We start from the raw sequence: 26,600 nt of genomic DNA on the forward strand, positions 1-26,600 counted from the left end.
GTAGGGCTCCAACTCTGTGGGGCGTGCTACCCAAGCGCAACTCCTCCCTTGGCGCCTGGAGGCTCCGGGCGAGTGCCGTCCCTTCGCCTCTCCTCCCTGCAGCGGGGCCCAGTGACGGGCCGGTGGCTGCGGCCGCGTCCGTGAGACGACTCGGTGAGTGGGTCGGACGCAAACATGGCGGGGCGGTGACGAGGGCGGGCGACGACTGCGGCGGCTTAGGGCCGGGCTGCGCGGCGGGCGGGGCGGCGGGCGGGGCGGGGCGGGGCGGCGGGCGGAGCGGGAAGGGGGTGGGGCGTCGGGGCCTCGCGTCCTCCCTCAGCGCCATTTTGTGGCAGCGAGACCCGCAAATAAAGGGCAGCGACGGGGCTGCGGCGGTAGGAGGAGCGCGGGGGCCGGGGGTAGTGAGGTCTGGAGGTCTGGGCGGCGAGCGGGCAGCGCGGCCTTGGCCTATGTGACTGGGCGGCGCCGGCGCGGCCTCCGTCTGGAGAGGTAGGTGCGGGCCGCCGGCGGGAGCGGCCGCGAGGACCTGCGGGTCCCTAGGGCTGAGGCGCGGCCGGCCCGGGAAAGGGCGGGCAGAGCTCGGAGGGTGAGTCGGGCTCCCGGGCCCGCCGGCCTCCCGTTAGCTGCGCCTCTTTCCCGCCTGCGGGGACGCTTCCGCCGCCCGAGGCCATTTTGCCTCCATCCTCCGTCCCGGGGGCGAGGCGGGCGCTCCCGCGGGCCGGCGTTACCGGGAGGCCGCCCCCTCGGTGCACGTCGTGTCCCCGCCTCTCTGTCGCCCCCTCCCACCTCTCTCCTCCGGATCCTGAGGACTGGCGGCACTAACGAGTTCAGCCAGGGAAGGAAAGCGTGTTCGTTGACCAGTTTCACGTCGCGCAGGTGGTTACTGCAGCTGCATCCTCCTGTAGACTTCCATTTTTAGACGATGGCATGCATTCTGAGTAAAGAAAGAATTCTTTATTAATTCAGCAGAGGGGAGGTTTTCGCGCAATTTTTTGAGTCTCGTCTTGGGTCTCTCTAAGGTGGTTGTTTGAACCATATTTAGTCAGTAGAGGACACAGTGGAAAGTCCAAGTTCTTGTTTTGATGAAGTCAATCTGATCTCAAAGGACTGTGTTACGTTCCTGAGAAACTGTTTCTAAAGTGAAAAGACGGTTCTTTTGCCCTGGGTAGAAGAGTGTTTCCAACAGTGTGTTACAGTCTCGAGTTGTCCATCTAGTTTTGCATTTCTTTAGGTAATTCCATTACTGAGGAAGGTAAGTGGAAGTCACGGGTCTGGCACGAGTTCTCGTTTTTTAATTTTTAAGTTCTGACCATTAAGTTTTCTATGATAGGTGCATATATTGTCGACATTCAAGCCCCCATTAAGAAAAAAACTTACGTTGGAAAATCTTCTCAAGATACCCAAATTTTATTTGCTATTGTCGTTCAGTAGCACCTGATGAGGCAAGTCGGGGAAAGAAATGCAGTCCACCAGGTGGCATGTGATGAAGATAAAGTTAAATTTTAAGGGCTTGGGTGGGTGTATTTGGGGAGTTCTTTTATTTTAGATCTTATCTTGTCTTAAACAGGTAGCTATAGCCAAGTGGTCAGTATTTTCACTTCTCAGTGGCGGAACTGAAGCATAAATTTCTAAGTCCCAAAGGAGGAAAGTAATAATAAAAGTGTGTCCCAGGCACTGCTGATGTTTTACTTAGCTCATCAGAACTTAATAATATCTAGTTTTCCTGATTCAGTTTTGAGTCATGCCTGCTCAAAATATTTTTGTGTGTTAGGAATGAGTTGGTCTATATGATACAGAAAATCTCTACAGTGTGGAGACAAGAGCTGTAATTATATATGTACAGGACGTTACAGGTTTCAAAGCCTCTTGTGTTCTTGTATGTATGTAGTGTAGAATCTCCTTGAAAATATCCTGTACTTGGTGGTCAGCATTTTCATATAATTGTATGTTACCTTGCTCTTGAAAAAAGTTTACTCTTAAAATTTTTAAGTTGATGGGTCTTTTAGCAAAACAAGATCTATATAGTGTTTGGTTTTATGCTTGTTTTTATTTTTAAAATTATTTCCTACTTTTTTGCCTTTAAATGTTTTCTGATACTCAGCTTCTCAAAAACTTTTCAGTATTCCCATAACCGTATAGCCCATTGGATATTAAGCTGGTTCATCAGGCTAGAACTGGGTGCTATAAGTAAATATTCTCCACTCTTGAACATGCAGTTGGTGGAATTTAGTTTAATTTTTTTAAATGCACATTAAAATTATCTTTTGATGTTGATATTTTATTTGAAAAATCCTTTGTGTAACATTTTTATGGCACTTGAGCATTGAGATTTGCAGCACTTTGTAAGGCAGGCAAAATTGGTATCCATTTTTTTTTTTGCTGATTTGGAGACTGTAGCCCAGAGTTAAGTGACTTGCTCAAGATCCATTGACTGATAAGAGTCAGGAAAAGGTGCTCGTCTGATTCCTAACTGTAATACCCTGTTTACTATAGAGCCAAGGTTGTTTGCTGTTGGATTATTAGTTTCTTGAGTTTAGTTAGGATTAGTTTCAGTGAGGTACATGCTTTCTCAAATTGTGTTGGCTGGTGTTCACCTCTCTGAGAGAGAATTGAGTTGCATAACTTTGGATCATAATGCTAAGAGCCAGGGAAGTACTGTGATCTGGGATGCTAGGCACCTAACCAACTGAAACCGAACTCCATCGTAAAGTTTTTGTCAGTGTTCAAAGCATCAAGAGTACATAGTGATTCTGAGATCTGAATTTAAGAGATTATCCTGAATTAATTCATGTGAATAACTGAAACCTTTACATAATTTTAAGAACATGTTTTAACCAATCTTAAACCTCCGAAAAGGTAACCATATTGGCCAATTTTAAGTTTTTTCTCTTTTGCTTTTCTGTGTTCTTTAGTTAGTTAAGCTTATTCATTATTGAGGATGGAAGAGTGGAAGAATAATCCATCTTCCTCAGTTACCAACTTTAGAGAGGTGCTTCATTTGGGACCCTAACCCCCAATTCATTAATTAATAGCTGTTTTGACCAGAGTTAATCATTTAGTGACTCATAATCATTTTCATCATCTGGAAAATGGAGGCTAACTTTGACTTTGAAAAGTTGTGATAATTAAGTGTGACTCATAGCAATGAGTATATATTCATTTTTCCCCCCAAGATTCAGGATTCAGCTCCAGATATTTCAGTTACTCCATTTTTCTGATACAAAAATAGATCTAAGAACCTGGGATGTACACTGTCTTCATGAATCTAGAATTGATTTTATATGACTATTGTGCTTTCGGTTGTAATTTAAAGGTTGCCTTGCGGAATAATTTTCCTAGTATATTCATGCAATGTGAAAGTCAAATTTGAGAACCAAATTTTATTTTGACTAAATAGCTGAATGTTGATACTTTTAAATTTAAACCTGTTCTGATTTGCCTTTTGCTAAGCTGCTTGTTTAACTCTTATGGCATATTATGGAGTCTGAAGGAAAGATTGATTTTTCAGTAGCTAAAAATCAGGGAGGAATTTCTTTCAAAATGCTTAACCTTTGAATTCCCAGGTCACATATTCTATAACATGTGGAATGACATGTGACTCTGAGAGTTAACATGAAGTGCAAACCTTTATACAAAAACTGCTTTTATCTTTGGCGTATGTCACAAATTTATATTTTTATAAAGAAAATATACACATTCTTTGAGCGATGTGTAATTAAAATTTGTCCACCATCAAACTTTTTAGAAGAGCATATAAACCAGTGTTTAAAAAATTTAAAAACTTGCTGTTTAGAGTTTTAAAAATTGGAGATCACCAAGAATTCTGCAGTGGGGCTTAGAAACAAAGACAGGAGCAGGCAGGTCATGATCCCAGAGTTCTGGGATCAAGACCCACATCTGGCTCCCTGCTCACAGGGAGTCTGCTGCTCTCTCTCTGTCTCTCCCTCTCTGTCTCTGTCTCAAATACATAAATCTTAAAAAAAAAAAAAAAAGACAGGAGCAGCAGGTCTTCATTGTTCATCTCAGCCTTTGAATTCTCCCTTCAGTTTCTTCAAGAAGTAGTGATTGAGAGTCTTTGTTTTTTTTGATGGGGAGAAGGAAACTACTAATTGCTTATTTTGTGCTAGTCACCATACTAAAGATTAATATAGTTTATCTTTAGAAGTAGCCGAATAATTTTAGCCTTGGTGGAAATAATTCATTTTGGGATGGGAAACCGACGCTCAAGTTCTGTGGCTTTTTTTGTTTTCATAGTTTGCACCCTCTTATAGAAAAGCAGGGTTACGGGCGCCTGGGTGGCTCAGTCGTTAAGCGTCTGCCTTCGGCTCAGGTCATGATCCTAGGGTCCTGGGATCGAGTCCCACATCGGGCTCGTTGCTCGGCGGGAAGCCTGCTTCTCCCTCTCCCACTCCCCCTGCTTGTGTTCCTGCTCTCACTGTCTCTCTCTGTCAAATAACTAAATAAAATCTTAAAAAAAAAAAAAAAAAAAAAGCAGGGTTACTAGAACTTCTTTCTTGTGTTTCCTAGTCCTTTCAATGCCCGTTAAAAACAGTAGCTTATTTGTTGCTAATTAAGCTTGCAATTAATTTTATTTTAATGGAATAGTTTGGATATGTATTAAGAAAAGAATGAATAAATAAACCTGGGGAAAGAAAGTGTCACGTTGTAGAAGCATTTACTAGTTTATAACTGGAATATATATTGAGTAACATCCATAATGCTTAAGTTTTATGACTAAAATTTTGAGTAGCTGTAGTGCCCATTAACTAGTTAACAGGTAGACTGTCTGCAGTGGTAAATTTAACTGTTTTCACACTGTCACTTACAGCATTTTACCACAGTATCTTTTTTTTTTTTTTAATATTTTATTTATTTATTTGAGAGAGAGCACACGAGAGGGGGGAGGGTCAGAGGGAGAAGCAGACTCCCTGCCGAGCAGGGAGCCCGATGCGGGACTCGATCCCGGGACTCCAGGATCATGACCTGAGCCGAAGGCAGTTGCTTAACCAACTGAGCCACCCAGGCGCCCACCACAGTATCTTTTATATTAGGTTTCACATTCTCAAATTTTACAGTAGGTCGTCATGGTTATTTTTTGGGGAAAATTAGATTGGGTTATTAACTCACTGTTAATGATTTCAGTAGTAACTGAAGCAAATTCATTTGTTCATATTTCCATTCAGCATATGTTTGAGTGCCTCCTGTGTACTGTGGCATTAGCAGTGAATGAAACAGCTCTCATGGAGCTTATTTTATAATTGGGAGAAACAGATAAGTATGTAAAATATCAAATCATGATAAGAGCTATGAAGAAAATAAAGATTGATGTGAGGGGATAGCAGAGGATTGGCATGCACTATTTTGAGTGAGATGGGAGCCTTTAGAAGGATTTAATCAGGTTAGTGGCATATATAGGTACACATATACTAGTTAAATTGGCTAAAAGTTCAAATGGCTAGAATCGATGTTTACCTATTATATTTAGCGTAGACAAATGGGAAATTCCAAGGAAATGCCAGGCTTGATTTCTGGGTTCCAATAGGTTGCAGTCAAGTAGAGTGAATGTACTTTAAACATACTAAAATAGAAGTAGATCTCTGTGGGGATAAACGTGGTGAAGGTTTGTTTCCCAAATGATTGGAATCACTGGTATCATGTTAGGATAGTCACTAAGCCGCTGTCCATTACTTCTAACGGAGTATAAACTGGGCAACAAGAAGAGGTCTAAAGTAAACAGGGACCAATTTAAAGAGAAAAATTAGAAAAATATACAGACCTTAAGTTGTAGAAATACGGTTATGTCTTTATAGATATTGGCCAGAGACTTGATCAACTTGATTAGCTCAGAAAAAAATGACATACTCAGGTTTTTGCTTGCTGCATCCAATGGTAAGATTATTAAAGAGGGAAGAATTAAGCCAGTAATATAATATATGAGCAATTAATGATTTTTTTCCTAAAATGTCCTGATTTCTTTAACACAGTATATCTAGTCTGAAAATGAGGTTTTAATGGCAGTTTATGATTGGAATATCTGATTTACAGAGTTGGGATGGTATGTAACATAAAAAATGGTATTGGAAGATTATCTCCTTTTGAGGAACTCAAATAATATGAAGTCCAGTAGCTTTTAAAAATTCAGTTTTACACCATAAATTCTTTGGCTAATTTTTAAAATATTGTATAATTGACATGTAAGGTCAGTCTCAGGTGTACAACATAATGGTTGGATATTTGTATATTCTGTGAAATGTTCACCCCTTTAAGCCTAGTTACCATCTGTTACCACATAGTTAGAAAAGTTCTTTTACTTTTTTCCTTTTGAAGACCTTCAGGATTTATTCTCTTAGCAACTTTCAAACATGCAATACAGTATTATTAATTATAGTTACCATCCTGTACATCTCTTGGAATTTGTTATGAGTAAGTAAAATGAATATAAAGGAAGTGTAAAATTTAAGGGGAAGAGTCATGACAAAACTGTTGGATATAAAACATAGGAATAAATTTAAATTAGCTTGTGTCCTTGTTTGAATATTAGGAAGTAGAAGTGTTTTCAGTGAGCATAATAAAGTTAATGAGAGTTGTTCCGTTGTATAACCTATCTTTTGCTATTGTTAAGTAAATTTTGTATAAATTTATAAAACTAATTTGAGATACAAATTCTGTGGCATGAAATTAAATAGTGTAGGAATATTTTATTAAGGTATAAATATATATCATATATGTAAGCGTTGTACAGTAGTGAATTATCACGATGATAGAGTCTCTCTACCTTACTATAACAACATGATGCTGTAAAAGGAAAGGCTTAGCAACTGGAACTATACTTCATATCCTTTCAGCAAGACGCCTGGGATACTGCCTGAGGTCAGTGTCTGACTTTAGCACAGTGATGTCACTTCTGTAAGATTTCTCTTTCTCATAGGGTGACTGTAAGAATGCATTGAAGATTTACATTTCTGTTAGTCCTTTATAGGAATATCAAAAGGAATGATTAACTTTTTTTGCAAAGGAATTTTTTTAATAACTTAAGAACAGTGGTAATGTAAGGTGTTAACAAAGGAGAAAGGTGGGTGTGGAGTATACAGGAACCTTGTAATATTTTTGTAACTTTTCTGTAAATCTAAAACTATTACTAAATAAATAATGACTTGGTCAAAACCGAGTTCCCTAATAAATTAGTTTGGGAAGCCAGTATTTCTTGTTACTACCTTAACCGGAGGAACATCAGTTGAACCTCTTCTCTGCCCTTTTTTCTAGGATTCAAGATGACCAACGAGGAACCTCTTCCGAAAAAGGTGTGTTTTGTTTTTTTGCCCCCAGTTTTTAAGTCCTTGTGTGTGTGTGGGGGGGCAATCAATAGGTTTGAAAGGACTGTCTTTATTTGCTTATTTTTCACTCTCTTGCGTTATAACACTACGAACGTTGTGGGTGTGTAATGTGCTAGACATTGTATCTTGTATGCAAAGTATTTTTAGAGTATTTTTAGTTTTTGGAAAACTTGTGTTATAATTTATCTCCGTGGTCTACTCTTAATCTTTGCTATGTGAATATTTCCATCTACATAACTATAAATGTGAAAAAAGATGGCTTCACGAGTTGTTTATAAGTTACTTATTTTCTTTCGTACTTTTTAAATCCCTTTGGTTGTAAGGTAAAACCACTTCTTTATTTTTTCAACAGAAGGTTATAGCTAGTTCGTAGATTCTGCTTTCTCCTCTGAAGTTGTTTCTCATTTTCTCCCTGTTCTATTTCCCTAACTTAATTCAGTTTAGTCATTATTACACACACACACACACACACACACACACTTAAAAGTTGCAAAATAACATAGTTTCTGAAAGTAATTTATAATTCAAATGGGAAAGCAGGGAATGAGCTTATTAACAAGTGAATATTTAAATGAACAGTTTAGGTGATAAGTATTAGGGATTTGTCTTAAGTTTTGAAGTCAAATTATTCATGAAATAAAGAATTTTACTGTGTTTTAATAATCAGAATTAACTGTGTGCTTTCTGTTAGACTTGTTTTATTTTTATGTTTTAAAGATTTTATTTATTTGACAGAAGAGAGAGACAGCGAGAGAGGGAAAACAAGCATGGGGAGTGGGAGAGGGAGAAGCAGGCTTCCCGCTGAGCAGGGAGCACGATGTGGGACTCGGTCCCGGGACCCTGGGACCATGACCCGAGCTGAAGGCAGACGCTTAACGACTGAGCCACCCAGGCTTCCCACTTTCTGTTAGACTTTTAATATATTTTGGTACAATGATTTGCCCTCTTCCATAATAGTACTATGTTACTGGTTAGTGTTACAATTTGAAACAAGTTTCTTATAAAGGAAACTTAGTAAAGCATTAATTTTATACTAAAGCAGGAGAGGTGCCTCACCTTTACAATCTTCACTTGGTATAGAGAAACACTTAATATTTCTCAATTTACAAAGCAGTTTCAGCTAGAATATTGTGCGCATTTTTTTAAACTTTTTATTTTGAAATAATTATTGATAAACCGAAAGTTGCAAAGAAATGTACAGGGGGTTTTGTGGCACTCCTCATCCAGCCTCCTTTAGCGTTAATCTTGCATAACTATGAGACATCTTACATAACCATACGAAAACCAGGAACTTGACATTGATACTGTCCAGCTTAACACAGGCATATTGTGTGTGTGTGTTTTGATAGCTCATTGTAGTTTCATCACAGGTAACTTAGTGTAACCACCATCACAACCAAAATAGTTAACTGAAGCATTACCACAAGCTCCCATTTTGCCATTCCTCTATAGCCCCATCCATCCCAAACCCTTGGCAACCACTAATCCGTTCTCCATTTCAGTAATTATGCTATTTCACAAATGTTGTACAAATGAAATCTGGCAGTATATGTAACTTTTTGAGATATTTTTTCCACCCAGTATAATTTCCTGGAGGTTTATCTAAGTTGATCCATAGGGTTTCTTTTTAATGGTGAATCTAGTATTTCAAAGGTATGGATGTATCATAGTTTAACCATTCGCCTGTTGAAAGACATTTGGGTAGTTTCCAGTTTGGGGGCTACTACAAATAAAGCTGTAAACATTCATGTACAAACTTCTGTGTGAAAATAAATTTTTTTATTTCTTTAAAGATGAATGCAACTGCTGGGTTGGTTGTATGTTACATCCATTTTTTGTTTAAAAGGAATTGCCAAAATATTCTCCAGAGCAGCTGTACCATTTTACATTCTCACCAGCAATGTGTGAAAGTTTGGTTTCTCTACATCTTCCCCCAGCATTTGGTGTTATCACTATTTTTTTAAAAGCCATTCTAAAAAGTGTGTAGTGATAGCTCATTGGAGTTTTAATTTGCATTTCCCTAAGAATGATGCCTGTGTTAAAGATAGTGTACCTTTTAAAAACAATAATATAAGATTTTTTAAAAACAATAATATGTACTGGGCCATTTAACCTGGGGCTCTGGAGAGGTTTCATATATTTCAGCACAGAGGTTCTTTGGGAGGGCCTTTGTGTGTTTTCAGTAATAAGGGTATTCCTAATAACAGAAATGAGCAATTGGGGGACTAAAATGTTAAGATCTTGTCTTTATAAAAAGTATGAAGAACATAAGAGCCAGTGGTATTTAATATTTTAAAGTTTTAGGAAGAGCAGTCAGTTCATATTTTGATTTTCTTTATATATAGGTTCGGCTGAGTGAAACAGACTTCAAAGTTATGGCACGGGATGAGTTAATTCTAAGGTAAAATGTTCTTTTATCAAAAATATAAAATGCTTTCTATAGAACATATTGTGATTCTATCTTATAATTATTTTCAAGTTTGATTGTTTGGTTTTTAACATTAATACATCCTCAAATCATTTAATGTACTTTTTGAACATAGTTTCTATGGTCTGTTTCTTCAATAGGTAAACATTGAGAAAAGCATAACACTTGAAAGAACTAAAGTACTAGCTTGGGTATCTTCTAGATTGCTAGATAGCCTGAGTTTTTCTTGCAGAGGGAAGGTACTCAGAATTTTAACTTAGAGCATTTGAAAGACCCTGCTCTCAGAAAGCTTTCAATTTAACAAATATGTAGACTTGTTTTGATGTCATTATTTTTTCCTTTTCTGATTAATGTGTGAAAAAGTTGTAGTCCTAAAGGATGACATGTTTAGTTATGGAAGAAATACATTATTTACTGATAGCAAAGTTACTCTTTCTCATAACTGTGACATTGGTCAGTTCGTATAACTTTATATCCATTTTCTCCTCTGCAAGTTAAGGAGTTGAATTAAATTACTTTAAAAGGTTACTCCAAGCTCTGAATTTCTGTGGTTATCTTATAAATGTCTTTGAAAAGCCAAAGGTCAAGAACAGCATTAAGTGTATTTCTTTTTTTAATATAAAATGGGATCAACACATGTTTTGTGTTGTGTAACTTAAATTTGTTCTTTTTACATTTTATTACTTTGGGTGATAAGTTGTTTTTTTTTTTTAAAGATTTGATTTATTTGAGACAGAGAGAATGAGAGACCGAGAGCATGAGAGGGAGGAGGGTCAGAGGGAGAAGCAGACTCCCCGCTGAGCAGGGAGCCGGATGCGGGACTCGATCCCGGGACTCCAGGATCATGACCTGAGCCGAAGGCAGTCGCTTAACCAACTGAGCCACTCAGGCGCCCTGGGTGATAAGTTTTTTAGATGATAATTTTTAGAGACAAAAGTATTTTTCTTTTTTTTTTTAAGATTTTATTTGAAAGAGAGAGAGTGAGAGAAAGCACAAGGTGGGGGAGGGGCAGAAGGAGAGGCCGGCCCAGGCTCAATCCCAGGACCCTGGGATCATGACCTGAGCAGAAGGCAGATGCGTAACCGACTGAACCACCCAGGTGCCCCAGAAAAGGTGTTTTATAAAATAGGCAGGTGTAGATGACATGTTCCATTGTTAACTAGAGTCTGATAATTTCCCACCTTCCTTAGCTACTCATATTGTGGACAGGCTCTTTATCGTCTTCATGCAAAGGACTTTTTTCATTGCATACATTTGTTTTCCCATACATGAAATTTAAATTCTTAGTATTCTAAAACACTCTTGTCCTCTCCTGCTGAGGTGTAGACCCTTGCTTGTGATATACTGCCACTCACGTGTTGATATTCTCTTTGTATCTCTGGTTAGTATGTATAGTCTTTTTCTTCATTTATTTGTAGGGAGAGAAATCAGTAATATAATTTTAATAAAAATTCATAGTAGCAATTTTTTATATTAAGTTACCTTTAAGGTTTTTAAGTCCTGCAGTTTATATTCTTTAACTTCTTTTAGGGAATTCTCATATGTGACTTTTTTTTTTTTTTTTTAAGATTTTTTATTTGAGAGAGAGCACAAGAGGGAGGAGGGTCAGAGGGAGAAGCAGACACCCTGCTGAGCAGGGAGCCTGATGTGGGACTCGATCCTGGGACTCCAGGATCATGACCTGAGCCAAAGGCAGTTGCTTAACCAACTGAGCCACCCAGGCGCCCTCATATATGACTTTTAAGTGAGTTTTTACCCCTCGTTAATTCTCTTGGTGATTTTAAATGAAGTGCTACTTATCTAACTATTCTGTGTTATCTGTCATCTTGAAAGGATGCTCTTGGTTGAGGGACACCTGGGTGGCTCAGCTGGTTAAGCATCTGCCTTCGGCTCAGGTCATGATCCCAGGGTCCTGGGATCGAGTCCCACCTCGGGCTTCCTGCTCAGTGGGGAGACTGCTTCACCTTCTACCCTTTCCCCCTGCTCATGGTCTCTCAGATAAATGAATAAAAATCTTAAAAGAAAAATAAGCATGCCTTTGAACAGTAGTCTTTATGTAAAGCTTGGTATTATGGAAATTTTTTTTCATTATGTTGTAGTATTAATGTATCTCATAGCAAACCTGTCAGAGTTACTGAGGTTTTATGGAAAGATTTTCTAAAATCAAAGGTACGTTGACCCTTCAAACAGGTTTGAACTGTGGGGGTCCATTTAGCGTTCAGATCTTGTACAGTATAGTACTTCAAGTGTATTTTCTTTTCTTTTTTTTTTTAATGTTTCCTTTTTCTAGCTTTATTGTAAGAATGTAGTGTATAATACAAACACAAAATATGTGTAATTTAAGTGTTTATATTTATCAGTAAGGTTTCCTTCTGGTCAACAGTAGGCTATTAGTAGTTAAGCTTTTTGGGGAGTCAAAAGTTATACACGGATTTTTGACTATGCAGGGTTTGTCACATCTAAACCCCCACCCTACATTGGTCAAGGATCAACTGTAAATTTTGATTAGCTGTAACTGAAGAGCAGCTTAAAAGCATAGCTCTTCAGTAAGCAGGATAGCAGACTTTCAGGGCGTGTTACTTTTTGTTAGTTGCGTAAACATAAGACTAGGGACATTGTTTTCAACAGTAATTGCCAAGCTAGCATAGCCTGTATTTTGAGGGTAGAGGAATATAACAAGGAAGAAAGGTTCCTTCATACTCTGATAGTATATGTCATTTATGCAGATTATTTCTGTCAGGTAGGTGTGGTTTAAAGAATAGTCCTGGAAAATAGTATATTCTCCCATTTTTACAGACAAAAATAAATATTACTTTGAACCACTGGTTTGGCTTTATGGTATTTTCCCAAAAGAGCCAAGATAAAGAACCTTTAGTTCTTTATAATTAGGCACGTTTCTTAGGTTCCATTTGTTTGAGGCAGACAGCGTATCTGAAAGTAGTAATAAGTTTTTTACTTAGTTTTGTAATCTAGGCATTGTGCTGAGCCTCAGTGATACAAAGTCCCGTAAGGCATATGAACTGACCCCCAAAGGAGCATACTTGGTATATTCTCGGCAGAGAACACTTTTTTCCTGTATTTTCTTTTACGTAGTTTCTGTAAGTTCAGAAGGAATAATGAAGTGGCTAATTTTATTATTGGTTAAAAATCATGTAGTGAAATTCTTCGCATTACTTAAATTTATAAGTTTATGTATGTGATTTTCTAGTATTTTTAATAAAAGTATCAATGTGACAACTAATATATGGATTTATTTTTGTACTAGATGGAAACAGTATGAAGCATATGTCCAAGCTTTGGAGGGCAAGTACACAGATCTTAATTGTAAGTTTGAATTTTAGCGTCCTAAAAGTTATGTGACTATCTCCTTTTAGATTTTTGTTATAGACACAGGATAATTGGTTTTACTAAGCAATTGTAATTTTTTTTATGTTTTTATTTATTTAAGTAATCTCTACACAGGTGTGGGGCTCAAACTCATGATCCCGAGATCAAGAGTTGCACACTCTTCCAACTAAGCCAGCCAGGTGCCCCTAAGCAATTGTAATTTTCATTCAAGCATTTTGTTAAAGAACTCTCCCAAGCATTCACTATATTGCTGCTACAAAATAGATGAATGAGCCATGATCCCTCTTCTTGAGGAATTCCTACCCAGTCATTTGGGGAAGACCCGATATGTAATAATCGTATAATAGCATGATTGTTTTAGTAGAATTACATACAGGTGTCTGAGTAGAGATGGGGAAATATATAACTACTTGAAACTTTCCTTGATGTGTCCATAATTCCTTCCACAGAAGAATTGGAAGTGAAGCTTGAGTTACTGGTTTTAGAAAGGAAGTACAGAGAAGCAACACATAAATTCTGAGAGCTTAATGTGTAATAACAGGGTATAGGTACATATTTATAGATTTTTCAAAACTGAAAAATAATACCAACAAAGTTTATTAATTTCAAACCATTTTAGTTTTTGTCACTTTTCACTGAGTTAGGAGTAACATACTATTTGTGAGTGTACAAAGCAATATTGTTTTCCAAGTTCAGAAAGCTTAATACCCTGAAATTTCAATTACTATATGACTATATTATAATCCATAGACATTAGTATTGTGAAAGCTTTTTTTTTTTTTTTTTTTACGATTTTCTTTATTTGAGAGAGAGAGACAGGGAGGGAGAGAGCAAGCACAAGCAGGGGGAGCAGCAGAGGGAGAGGGAGAAACAGGCTTCCCCACTGAGCAGGGAGCCCGAAGTAGGGCCTGATCCCAGGACCCTGGGATCATGACCTGAGCTGATGGCAGACAGTTAACCAACTGATCCACCCAGGTGCCCTGAAAGCTTTTTTTTTTAAGATTTTATTGATTTTAGAGAGAGAGTTTGCACGTGCATGTGCACGAGCGGAGGGTGGGGGGGACAGAGGGAGAAGGAGACAGTCTCAAGCAGACTCCGCCCAGAGCTCTGAACCCCATGTGGGGCTCAGTCTCACAACCCTGAGATCATGACCTGAGCCGAAACCAAGAGTCAGATGCTCAACTGACTGAGCCACCTAGGTGCCCCAATATTGTGAGAGCTTTAAGTGATAATTGTTTATGCAGTTACTGGCATGTTTTCATCGGATAGGTTGAAAACAATATGGTCAGGACGTTGTGGACACGCTATAGATGAAGATAACGATGTTCCCCATGTTCTGTTGGAGGTAGATTGTACAATAACAACATAAGTCTACGTAGTATTAGGTGGCTGTAGGCCACTCTAACACCGCTATCTCTTAAAAGAGCACTCATGATCAAGAACAAATTTTATAACAGATTGTTATAAAAGTAGGATAGAAACTAAAGACTTGATGAATTTTTTTGCCTCTGCTTTTATTCTTGACAAAGGCAATCAACTTTATTTTGGGTAGGTCATTTTGAACTTTATTTTGGGTAGGTCATTTTGATCTTGAAATTATATTTCATAATTCATAATGGAATTCTTTTCGTTTATTCATCAGCTAATGATGTAACTGGGTTAAGGGAGTCTGAAGAAAAACTAAAGCAGCAACAGCAAGAGTCTGCTCGCAGGGAAAACATCCTTGTAATGCGACTAGCAACCAAGGAGCAAGAGATGCAAGAGTGTACTGTAAGTATTTCAAATGTTTTAGGTCTTTTGAGGAATTGGTTTTTAGTCTGCATTATTACGTGTATTGGTAGTTAGCTAATTTTACAAACTTAATAGTAATTACAAATGAACATTTTGTTAAGGTAGGTAGGCTTTGAGCTATAAAATGCTGAAATTATGGTAGATCACCCCATTGTTGGATTATAAAAATATTTTTTTTGGCCAAGAAGTTAAAAGTTTTAAGTTATTCTCTGAAATTTCATACGAGAATCAGTATATTGATTCAGATATTTTTCTTGATACCTGAGGGCATAAGAAGCATTTGCTCTTGCTAAGCAAACTGTCCCTTTCTCCTCTGCTCTCTTTACCTCTCTGTGTATAAAACTTTTTTGTTAGTATCAGTAACCTCTTCCATATCTGCTTTTAATGTTACAGCTTCATTTGTAATATTTGCCATTTTTACATAGATCTGAAATCCAGTGACATATTTGATCATTCACCTCTGGTTGAATTTAGGTTCAGTTATATGCTATCTTCAGTAGTCTTACCCAATTCTTTTTATTAGTGTTTGTATATATGTTATGTAACGTAGAGGTAGTTTTATCCATGTTTTTCTAATTTTGAAAATCCGAAATTTTTAAAAAAATTATTTAATCTCTACACCCAATGTAGGGCTCAAACTCACATCCCTAAAATTGAATTGCCCTTTTTTTTTTTTTTTTTAAGATTTTATTTATTTGAGAGAGAGATCATAAGCAGGGGGTAGAGGTAGAGGGAGAATTGACTCTGCTGAGCAGGGAGCCTGATGTGGGACTCGATCCCAGTACCCTGGGATCATGGCCTGAGCCGAAGGCAGATGCTTAACTGACTGAGCCACCCAGGCGGCCGAATTGCATGCTCTTCTGACTGAGCCAGCCAGGCGCCCCAAAAATCTGAAATTTGCTTGAATTCTTTTGTGTAATCTCCATTGGTCTGATAACACTGTTTATTAAATCTAATACAGAAGGCAATATTCTGATCATTGGAGACTCTGATAATATATGGGGCACAGTCCTATTCCTGATTCTACCAATATAGTGTTCTTTTAGGGCTCAGTCACAGTCCTTTTATTTCTTAAAATTTATTTTCTCAATAATCACACACCTTTAGTTTCTGTAATTTAAACTCTAGACCATCCCAATCTTTGGTTATTTTTTTTATGTGGACACATGGTTCCAGGAAGTCTTGCCCAGTAGTTTGAATATAATTTTCTTTTCTGTATTTGTAACACCCACTCCATCCCTTCAAAAAAAAATTTTTTTTTCCTCTTAGATTTTCAGATCTAATGGAGTGGGTACTATGTCTCTAGAGTACCGAGTTTCAAAACTTTTTAATTCTTTTCTACTTTTTCTGGTATTAAGGATTCTAGATTCTACCTAGTTTTAGGTCTCTGTTTGTGTGGCACTCTGCTACATGCTTATCACATGAAAAGGATGAATCTTACCTTCAAAGTGCTAACCGCTGGTAGAGTGAATGGATCATGTCAATAGTATTATCGCATAGCATCAGTGTGTCTTGAATTCTTTCTTCTTGGGTCCTATCGTTGCCATCCTAGTTATGTACTTTTTTTTTAAACAGTGGTTAGATGCCACGCAGTGGATGGTGATGCCTTAACCATATGTGTGTTGTCAGGACTGAGGGCCTGTTCCATCCTTGTCAAGGGGAGTGTTCCTTTCATACAACATGTAGTTCTTATACTTAACACTTACCTAGACAATATATGCTCTTGACTCACTTCTGTGATTCTCCAGCTATTTTATATATACTCTGGCAGTTTTGATCATATCATGCCTGATCAGAGCCTTTGGTGATGCTCCATCACCCTTTTGTCTTCTCATCCCAGGTTTTTAAGGCTATTTGAACTAGAACCTACCCATTTCTAGTCATATTTTTTACAGCTCTCCCCTGCACAGGTCAACTGAACAACTATTTTCAGTTAGATACAGAGTAAGGTTTTGCCAAAAGGGCGGCAGGAGCAAAAACATAAGGAACGGGCAAGATTATATGTGCAGATGAGGGCAGTTCACTTTGTAAACCTAAATAGTAACTATGTCAGTATTGGAGAGGCATGTTTTCTTTAGGGATCCCAGGCCGTGGTGTATATACTATATGATAACGCTTTATTCCTGTTCAATTATTTTAGCAACTCGTCTTATATTGAATAAACAGTTGTACTTTTTTGTTTAAAATGAGTTACTTTAAAAAATCTCATTAAGCTAAATAAAAATCACTTCTGTTTGCTCAATGAAATAGTAAATATATTCCCAATCCAGATATTTGTATTTTTTACTAAATTTATGGTAGAAATTAGCAGTCTGTAAATTGTTAACTTTGATCCTATTTAAGCCTTAGTGTGCAGCAGGATCTTGAACCAAATCTACTTTGGGTGTGAAGAAAGTGATGCATTTAATGCTAATAAACTGTATTTCATATTTTAGAAATGTATTTTTAGTGTGCTAGTAAGTAGTACAACTGAAGTCGAAATTGAAGGTTTCATATGTAAGTAGAGGGGTTCTGGTGTGGTGGAAAAAGCCCTACGTTGGGAGTGAGGAGGCTTGAGAACTGTTCTCTAGTCTCAATTCTGGCACTGAACTAACTGTATCCTTGGATAGTTAGCTTATTTAATTTCAAAAATAAGCAGTTTGGATTTGGTCAGGCACATTCCACCTATACAATTCTGTGATTCAGATCTCAGAAGGAAAAATTGAATATATTGACTTAAGGTGCTATTTATAATGCTGTAATGACAACTCATGTAAATATAAGCATTATATATTTTTAAATTTGGAAATACAAATGTGTATTTTAAGTTCCAATTTTTTACTAGGTGTATTTTTTAGGAGACATACATAGAATAATTTCTATAGATACAAATTTGGAAAGAGTAAACCACTGTACTTTTTTCTTTTTTTTTTTTTTTTAATATTTATTTATTTGAGAGAGCACAAGTGCACAGTGGGGCAGGGCAGAGGGAGAGGGAGAGAGAAACTTCAGTGGGGCCTGATCTCATCACCCTGAGATCATGACCCTGAGCCGAAATTAAGAGAGTCAGACGCTTAACAGACTGCGCCACCGAGGCGCCCCTCACTGTACTCTTATATAGTATTTTACACATGGCTTTTTTCTAGTGGGTGTCAACATTTTTAGGAAATACAACAGTGATTTTTTTTTTTTGGTATCATTTTGGTTTCAGAGTAGGATGTAGCCTTTCCAGATATGGAAATGCAATCATAGCCTTAATTCCTACATGGCTAATCTTAAATAGTTGTTTATAATTTGTACTTTTCTTAGAGGATATTAAGATCAAAGGGGGAAGGACTTAACAAGTTGGTAAATTCTGTGAATGAAAGGGATTTTGTCTCACCTTTCTATGTATATATTTTTCTTTGATTTGGTAGTAATTGGTTTTTTTGCTTTGTACAGACTCAAATCCAGTACCTCAAGCAAGTCCAGCAGCCTAGCGTTGCCCAACTGAGATCAACAATGGTAGACCCAGCGATCAACTTGTTTTTCCTAAAAATGAAAGGTGAACTGGAACAGACTAAAGACAAACTGGAACAAGCCCAAAATGAACTGAGTGCCTGGAAGTTTACGCCTGATAGGTAAACAAATCATACTCCCCAGTCAAGACTTCCCTGACAGTCCCACTACGAGAAAGCTGTGGTGGGACAGCCAAGTACTCGTTTCCACACCAAGACTCAGACTTTTTGAGCCAAAAAAAGCCACATTCTTATACTATCCAGCTTGTAATGGTTAATGTAAAACTTACCAGATGAACCTTGTGTTTCAGCTTTTTTCTCTTCCCCCTCCCCTTGCTTCAGAGGCCTGATGGCGTCGGACTATTCCGAAGAAGTGGCCACCTCCGAAAAATTCCCCTTCTAGAACATGTAGACACTTGAGAAATGTTTCTGTTTGAAGAAAATAGAGGGAGAAACAGAAGTTTTAAGTCTGTGGCACACTGTGTCTTCAGACAGTTTGGAGGAATGAAAACCTAGAGATTTAAAATCATGAATTGAACATGTAAAATTCCAGTAAAATGTAAAAATGGAATATGCATCGCTCTTAACCTTGAGCATAGTGACTTAGAGACACTGTATATCAGTTTTGCCAATAAGACTGTGGACTTCGTGATTGTTGTTGAACTTCTGGGTCAAAACTCAAATGAGGTGAATTTTGCCTTTAAAGAGTTTATTTGCTAAGAACCAATTTAATAATAGTCACGAGAGAATCAAATAATAGATGTCAGTACAAGTAGTTCATATATTTAACCATTTAGTTTGGGGCTCTATATTACTTGATTGAGCCTTAAATCAATGTGGTTTTAATCAATGGTTTGTTCTTTGAATGGTTGCTAATGCTGTAGATAATCTTATTGAGGACTGTACAAACAAAAAGGTGTGGTATCAAACTTCAGGTTGAAAATGTTTGAAGCATTATAAACATTCATTTCACTACTAGATTGTATAAGGATATTGGCTGTGATGAGACTCACTGCATTATTTTTTTTAGTAGTGAAATTAAATCCCCATTCCATTCAACAGGCACATGTTGAAAGAGCATTGTCGTTGGTGTTAATGGGGGAATGTGTTTCCTTCATTGTATTTGGGCCTTTTGTATTGCACTCTTGATATTAAATTAAATGTGCCTTGAAATAGTTGGTTTTTTTTTTTTTTTTTTTTTTAAGTTCAAGGAATACTATGATGATTTTGTTGTACTTTTAACATTTTGATTTTGGGGGGCTGTGGAGAGCAGATTGATTTTGGAAAAATTGTTGCTGTGCTCTTCAAAGTGAAGGAAAAGGCTGTGTCTCATTTTTAAAGACCTACGTTTTTCCAGCTGGTATCATAAAAGACAAGGAGACTTGACACTTGTTACTTTTTGACACCTTGTCCCAGGATATTGCAGTAGAAATTAATGTGGGACAGCTTCACAGGGTGCCTACCAGAAGATTGGGGAAATAATGTATTGGAACTGTGGGCTGGCCTAAGTGAGACATTTTGTGAATTGAAAAAAAGGTATAGTGATCATTTCTAGCAAATTCATTTGATCATTTAGATAAATGAGGCATTATTTTCTTCATGCTTCCATCCAATCCTGGAGGTGAATTTTTTTCGTCAGATCATTCTATAAGTCACCAGTGCGAATTTTCACTTGGTGATAATGGAGTCTAAGATGAGTGGAAGATATATGTTCCAGATTGTCCCAACGTTTAAGTGCAGTTTTAACAAGGGTGACTTAAGTTCTCTCTTAACCATTCAAATCAATTGTAAGTATCTTGTATGTTTGTGCTTTAGGGAACTGATTGTGGGGCAGAGGGTGGGTTGAAGAAGTGGTTTGTGTGACTTTACAGCAAGAGATCCGCTTCTAAAATTCTCACTATTTGTGGGGTTGGAGGGTAAGTAACCAAATCTGTTTGAAATTAGCTTATTGTGCCACATTAAGGCATTTGCATATATTTTATGCCATTTAAGATCACAGTAGAAATGGCCTACATGTTTTTAGTAAGTCAAGAAATAATTCATAAAATGTATTATTAACATGTACTCAGATTTATTAGCCAGCATCTTTCTTTGCCGCTTAGGTAAGAGTCACTGTGAGGTCTGTGGATTTTTTTCTTCTTACTGTTAAAAACGTTTTTTAATAAGTTAATACAGGCTCATGTACAAAATTGGAACAGCATGAAGAAAGATGGAGACAAAAAGTGAGAGTCACTCCTGGATGTGACCTTTCCTTCCCCAATCTGTTCTCCAAGAGCAGTAACCACTGCTAAGTTTCTTGGGTATCATCAAGATAATTTCTATGCATATACAGTCATTTTATAGATATCGATTTTAAACAAATGTGAACGTACGTAACATAGATGATTGAAGTTTGGCGTCCCCCCCCCAACACATTTTATCCCTTGCACAGTTTTTTATTTTTTAAGTACATTTAGATTACTTAATTTTTAATGGTTACATAATATTTTCTTTGTATTAATAAATCATAATTTATTTTAATCACCTGTAAATGGATTTTTGTTCTGTAAAGAATAGGCTATAAACGGTACTATAAATACATCATTAACTTGAAACAGTGCTCAATCAGTACTGTGTTTGGAATAATTCAAATAGAATGGGTTGTGGGTCCCCCCCACATACACACACTTTCTTATTCTGTTTTAATTTTGAAAGAGAAAGATTGAGTTATCTTCTCTGCTTTAGTTAAAATATTCCATACATGTAACAGTGCATATATTTTAAGAGTATTTAAGAGCGATCTATTTCAGTTGTTTTGACAGTTCTGTTTTGCATTTAATCATTTAGGTAATTTTGTGTACACCTCTCAGATATCCTGGCCCTCTTCCTTGTGATTATAAAGCAATGTATAGTGTCTGTTCTTTTTTATAAATCTTTCTCTCAAACTGTTTCCTTTCATATTTTCTTTGGAATTATTTGATTTTAGGAATGGGTTGGGGGGGTTGTAATTAAAGTAAAATATTCCAAAGACAGTTACTTGTAATTGAACTCTTCTCATTTTGGGGGATGTGATGAACACAACATAAATCTTATATGACATGGTAAAATGACAAAATGTGTAAAGAACAGTTTTGTTAAGACTTGTTTGAATAATCACTAATTTTAGAAGTGATAGGGTTATCTTAGACCAGGCCTTTATAAAAAGGTACTACGACTATGAATGAAACATTTTTTGCATTCACTTTATGATATACTTTATATGAGATTAAGTCAGGTCACAAATTAATGTATTGGTTTTACAGTATTTTTTTTCTACTCTCTCTTAAATTCACATAGAAGGATTTTCAGGTTAGTTGGAAAACACTACTGCTATATAGACTCTGTATAAGAAAACAAAATTGTGGGAGCGTGGACAGTAAGGTGGGAGGAGTGCCACTACCTGATAGTGGTACCTATCTCTGAACTCCCTCATGGGATTTCTAAACTCCTGTTCATTGGAGGCCAAAGTCTGAGGGTGCTAATGGGAAATGGTGGGGAGGGGAGTTTTCTGGAGCTACAGTTGCAATGAACAAGAACACCAGCTACTAAAGTTGCCATATAGAGAATAAAACCCTTAGCAAGTGCTTTCACCTGAGGCTGCTCTGAGCAGCAGTAACCCAGGTTTTACTGTACCACAGATAAATTTAAATTACCAACTTTTGCTTGAATTACACTAGGGTAGGATATGTACTATGGGTAAAAAAAACAACACGGAGTCAAAGCATGAGAATCATTTACAAAATGCTCTCATTTTAAGTCTGAAAGCCTATGATAATCAGGTTCAGATGCGTTCTAGAGTGATATATCAGGCAGGTGAAAGCCCCCGGTAGGTGAGGGAAAGAACAGAAAGTGTCAGCAAAAAAATTTTCTAACCAGTTAGGTTAGGTTTTTCTGAACTTAACACCATCAGAAGAATATCAGACTGTCCCTGGTGGAGCATATGACTCTTGATTTCGGGGTTGGAAGCACCATGTTGGGTGTAGAGCCCACTTAAAAAAAAATTTTTTTTTTTTTAGTATCAGGCTGTCTTAAGTATCAGGTAACATCACAATTATGTACTTAGATCAGATCCCTTTAAAAGTGATCATTTCTCTTGTTATTGTTGAGTCTAAAGAAAAGGCAGAGTTTCATTGAGGACTGTTACCAAGGCTTTTGATTGCATTTTTGCAGTTGCTGTGTATGTGTGTGTAGGTTCTATAGAAGGTTGCACTAATACTTGGTAACTAATTTGTGGAAAGTTTGGTGCTCCTAATTTGGCAGATATTTAACATATTTACATTATTTGTGATAAACAACCCCAATCTTATTTTCCTGTTCTAAAGGTAATCTTCTATAACATGAATAAAATCTTAACCACATATCAATATTAAATTTTTAAAAACTTGTGTTTAAGACGGCTCAAAAGTATATAAAAAAAGTTAAATGAGGGATTAGTGGATGGAAATATTCTTTTTTTTTTTTTTTTTTTTTTTTTTAGATTTTATTTATTTGACGGAGAGAGACACAGCGAGAGAGGGAACACAAGCAGGGGGAACAGGAGAGGGAGAAGCAGGCTTCCTGCCGAGCAGGGAGCCCGATGCGGGGCTCGATCCCAGGACCCGGGGATCATGACCTGAGCCAAAGGCAGACGCTTAACGACTGAGCCACCCAGGCACCCCGTGGATGGAAATACTCTTGAGGCTCTTTTTAAAAAGGCTCTTTAGGGGCGCCTCAGTCAGTAGAGCATGTGACTCTTGATCTCAGGGTCATGAGCTCAAGCCCCACGTTGGGTGTAGAGATTACTTTAAAAATATTAAAAGTCTCTAAAAACAATTATGGAATATGCCTCATTTACTGCAATAAACATTCTTATGACAGCTGCCTTTGAAGAGGCACCCTCATCAAATGCTACTTCAGCAACAATAAATATACTCTACGTTATTGCATTTACCTTTTCAAGAACTTTTCTGTTCCATGAAACTAAGTACCTTAGTGTTTTATTAATATTGGTATATCTGAGGTTTGCATTAGTTAACTGGCTTGTTTCCATTTCAAATGATAATTTGGGATGAAAATAGATATCAGAATCCATTACTAGTGTAATAGAAAATGTGGCCATTTGGGTACTTTTTGTTTAGGGTTTATTTTTGCTGCTGTATTGGCAAAATACTGAAATGCAGAAGATGGACGTGTTCCAGAAAAGAAGATGGTAATTATAGGGAGGCATCTGCCGTGACAGTTACATTCTGTACGTGTTAACATCTATTGCTGTAATAATTGCAAGCAAACAAGGTTGTAGACACTTGTCTTCATTTTATGATGGATGGCTCTTTCCTTTGCAGCCAAACAGGCAAAAAGTTAATGGCGAAGTGTCGAATGCTTATCCAGGAGAATCAAGAGCTTGGAAGGCAGCTGTCCCAGGGACGTATTGCACAACTTGAAGCAGAGTTGGCTTTACAGAAGAAATATAGTGAGGAGCTTAAAAGCAGTCAGGATGGTAAGGGTTTTTTTGAACAGTTTGGTTAACTTTGCACTGGCTTTAAAAAATTTGCCAGGCATGAATATTATAGATTAGATTCTGTATGTACTAATCTGTGCCAGTGGTCCTGAAAAATTATAAATGAAACATTTCTAGTTGAGTCAGCAAAGCCATTTAACTTTAGTGGTTCCCCCCCCACACACACTCTTGTTTATTGTGCAAATTTCCTTAGTTTTTGGTTTTTTGGGGGGTGGAATTTGGTGAAAAATAGGCTGTTTATTACTAACGCATTACATATATAAATTCATATTCAATATTTAAAAGGGGGTTATCTTCATTTAATCAATATTCTAAGTGTAAATATTGGAAGTATTTGGCTATTTCCAGTGGTCTAAAAATACAGAATTAATTGTACCTGTTAAGGTCATGTTTAGTGAATAAGATGTAATATTTAAATTTGCCAAAGATAAACTGGACTTAATTGTCAGCCACTGCCATCCCCCTTCTTCCCCCCCCCCCCGCCTTTTTTTGGGGGGCAAGTGTAGCTGTATCCCTTCTGTTTTTTCTCTTTTTGAGGAAGATGAATAGTAACTAAAATATCCGAACTCTGGAAATAAAATTGAAAGTTAAGGGGCGCCTGCCTTTGACTCAGGTCATGATCCCAGGGTTCTGGGATCAAGCCCCATATCGGGCTCCCTGCTCAGTGGGGAGCCTGCTTCTGTCTTGTGCCCTCTGCTTGCTCTCTATCAAATGAATAAAATTTTAAAAATAAATTGAAAGTCAATATATTTGATAATTGCAAAGATCAGTAGTCAATATGATACCTTTTAACATAACATACCTTTTCAAAGTGATAGTTATTAGCTCTTAATATTTGTAAACATAGTGACTAGGCGATTTTGTATAGTAGTCAAGGACTTTCCCCTCTCCCAAGTCTTTTTAGGACTTAATGGACATGTGTATTTTGTCAGTTTTCAGGAGTTATTTTCTCTGATTTTTGTTTTTGTTATAGCATAGGCCTCTTTGGAGTCTTAGAGTAGAGGACCCACTGCTCCCTAGGGCTAAACCTGCTGTGGAGCTGAGACAAACACTGGCTAGGGGGGTAAGGAGAAAGGGAACCAGCCATGTGGGCCCCAGGTAAACATGTGGAGTGGATTTGGGGGGGCTATAATCAGTTGTATATGGCTAGATGGTTTGAATCAGTTTTAACTTGGTTGCTTTAGGATATTTTAAGCATGTCTCCCCCACCCCCCACCCCCGAAAAACCCAAACTCATTCTTAAATGGCTATTTTTAAATTGCAAGCAAAAAAATTTTAAGTATTTTGTGATTCTTTAGAATTGTATTCGTTCACTTAAACATTTATTGAGTGTCTGGCTTTGTGACAGACTAGTATTTTTAAAATATGTTCTAAATCTTTAAAAATATAAAATATGTTTAAGAGATATTAAAGTAGGTTTGACTCTCCTTTGCACAGAACTGAATGACTTCATCATTCAACTTGATGAAGAAGTAGAGGGTATGCAGAGCACCATTCTAGTTCTTCAGCAACAACTGAAAGAGACTCGCCAACAGTTGGCTCAGTACCAACAGCAGCAGTCTCAAGCTCCAGCCCCAAGTACCAGCAGGACTACATCTTCTGAGCCTGTAGCACAGGCAGAGGCCACAGGTAAAGACTGCAGTCGGCTGGCCAACGGACCAAGTAACGGCAGTTCCTCCCGGCCGAGGACGTCTGGGTCTGGATTTCACAGGGAGGGGGACACAGCCGAAGATGACTTTCCTTCTTCTCCTGGGAATGGTCATAAGGCCTCCAACAGCTCAGAGGAGAGAACTGGCAGAGGAGGTAGTAGTTACGTAAATCAACTCAGTGCGGGGTATGAAAGTGTAGACTCTCCCACGGGCAGTGAAAACTCTCTCACACACCACTCAAATGACACAGACTCCAGTCATGACCCTCAAGAGGAGAAAACAGTGAGTGGGAAAGGTAACCGAACTGCGGGTTCCCGCCACGTTCAGAATGGCTTGGACTCAAGTGTAAATGTACAGGGTTCAGTTTTGTAATATTTTTTCCAGCAAATTTTTATACAGTGTCATTTAATTTGGGAGAGGATACTGTCCAGAAAATTAACGCATACTTTTGTCACAGTTTGCCTTTTTTTGTGGGTGTGGTTTTTTTCTCCCCCCTCCCCCTTTTTTTTCCCTCCCCTTCTTTGCTTCAATACCTCTGCCACTTTGGAAATTGTAACAGTTAATTACCTTGAATGTTGCTAAAAGGACATTTTGTGTAGGGTCAAGTTATTTTTATATGAGTTAATGTGAAGTTGTAAATGGAAATCTTAAAGTATAACACAATGATGTCTGTATAAATCTGTGTCTCTCCTAGAACCTGTGCTGTGTAAGGGCATTCTTACTCATGCTGTTATTACACTTATGCACCATTCAGACTTGTTAGAGTAGATGTGGGTTTATGACTGCCAAGTTTGCCCAGTACAGTAGTTTTATCACTAAAAGTTGGACTTGCTGATGGAGTCCTGTAGTAGTTTCAGTGTTAGATACAGTTTTTTCCACCATACATCTGTGCATTTTCTCTTTAGGTGACTGAATGTTTAAGAAATTTGTGTGCATAGTTACTCAGTTTTTATGAACTGTTGTATCCTGTTAATGCATATTGCTCTGTGACTCCAGTATATCTTACCTGTACTGACCAAACCTAAATAAAGATTTTTATTGTAACCACTTGCATTAGTT

General features: G+C 37.6%; 1 protein-coding gene and 1 pseudogene across 3 annotated transcripts; one reads left to right on the forward strand and one right to left on the reverse strand.

The window, feature by feature from the left end:
- Positions 1-26,585, forward strand: LOC118001857 (pre-mRNA-splicing regulator WTAP-like). 3 transcript variants are annotated; one of them, XM_034992041.1, is made up of 8 exons: positions 1-153; positions 7,264-7,301; positions 9,680-9,735; positions 13,028-13,086; positions 14,753-14,880; positions 18,322-18,500; positions 23,717-23,871; positions 25,330-26,585. In XM_034992041.1, the coding sequence occupies exons 2-8, from the start codon at positions 7,272-7,274 to the stop codon at positions 25,911-25,913; spliced, it is 1,191 nt and encodes a 396-aa protein (XP_034847932.1). In that variant the 5' UTR covers positions 1-153; positions 7,264-7,271; the 3' UTR covers positions 25,914-26,585. The 3 variants fall into 3 exon arrangements, with proteins under 3 accessions (XP_034847932.1, XP_034847930.1, XP_034847931.1); XM_034992039.1 differs by lacking the exon at positions 1-153 and adding an exon at positions 315-489; XM_034992040.1 differs by lacking the exon at positions 1-153 and adding an exon at positions 516-876.
- Positions 16,468-16,583, reverse strand: LOC118001876 (annotated as a pseudogene).
- Positions 26,586-26,600: the final 15 nt, after the last annotated feature.

Source organism: Mirounga leonina, unplaced genomic scaffold (assembly GCF_011800145.1).
Source record: "Mirounga leonina isolate KUSES-001 unplaced genomic scaffold, KU_Mleo_1.0 Mir_54, whole genome shotgun sequence".
Classification (NCBI taxonomy): Eukaryota; Metazoa; Chordata; class Mammalia; order Carnivora; family Phocidae; genus Mirounga; species Mirounga leonina.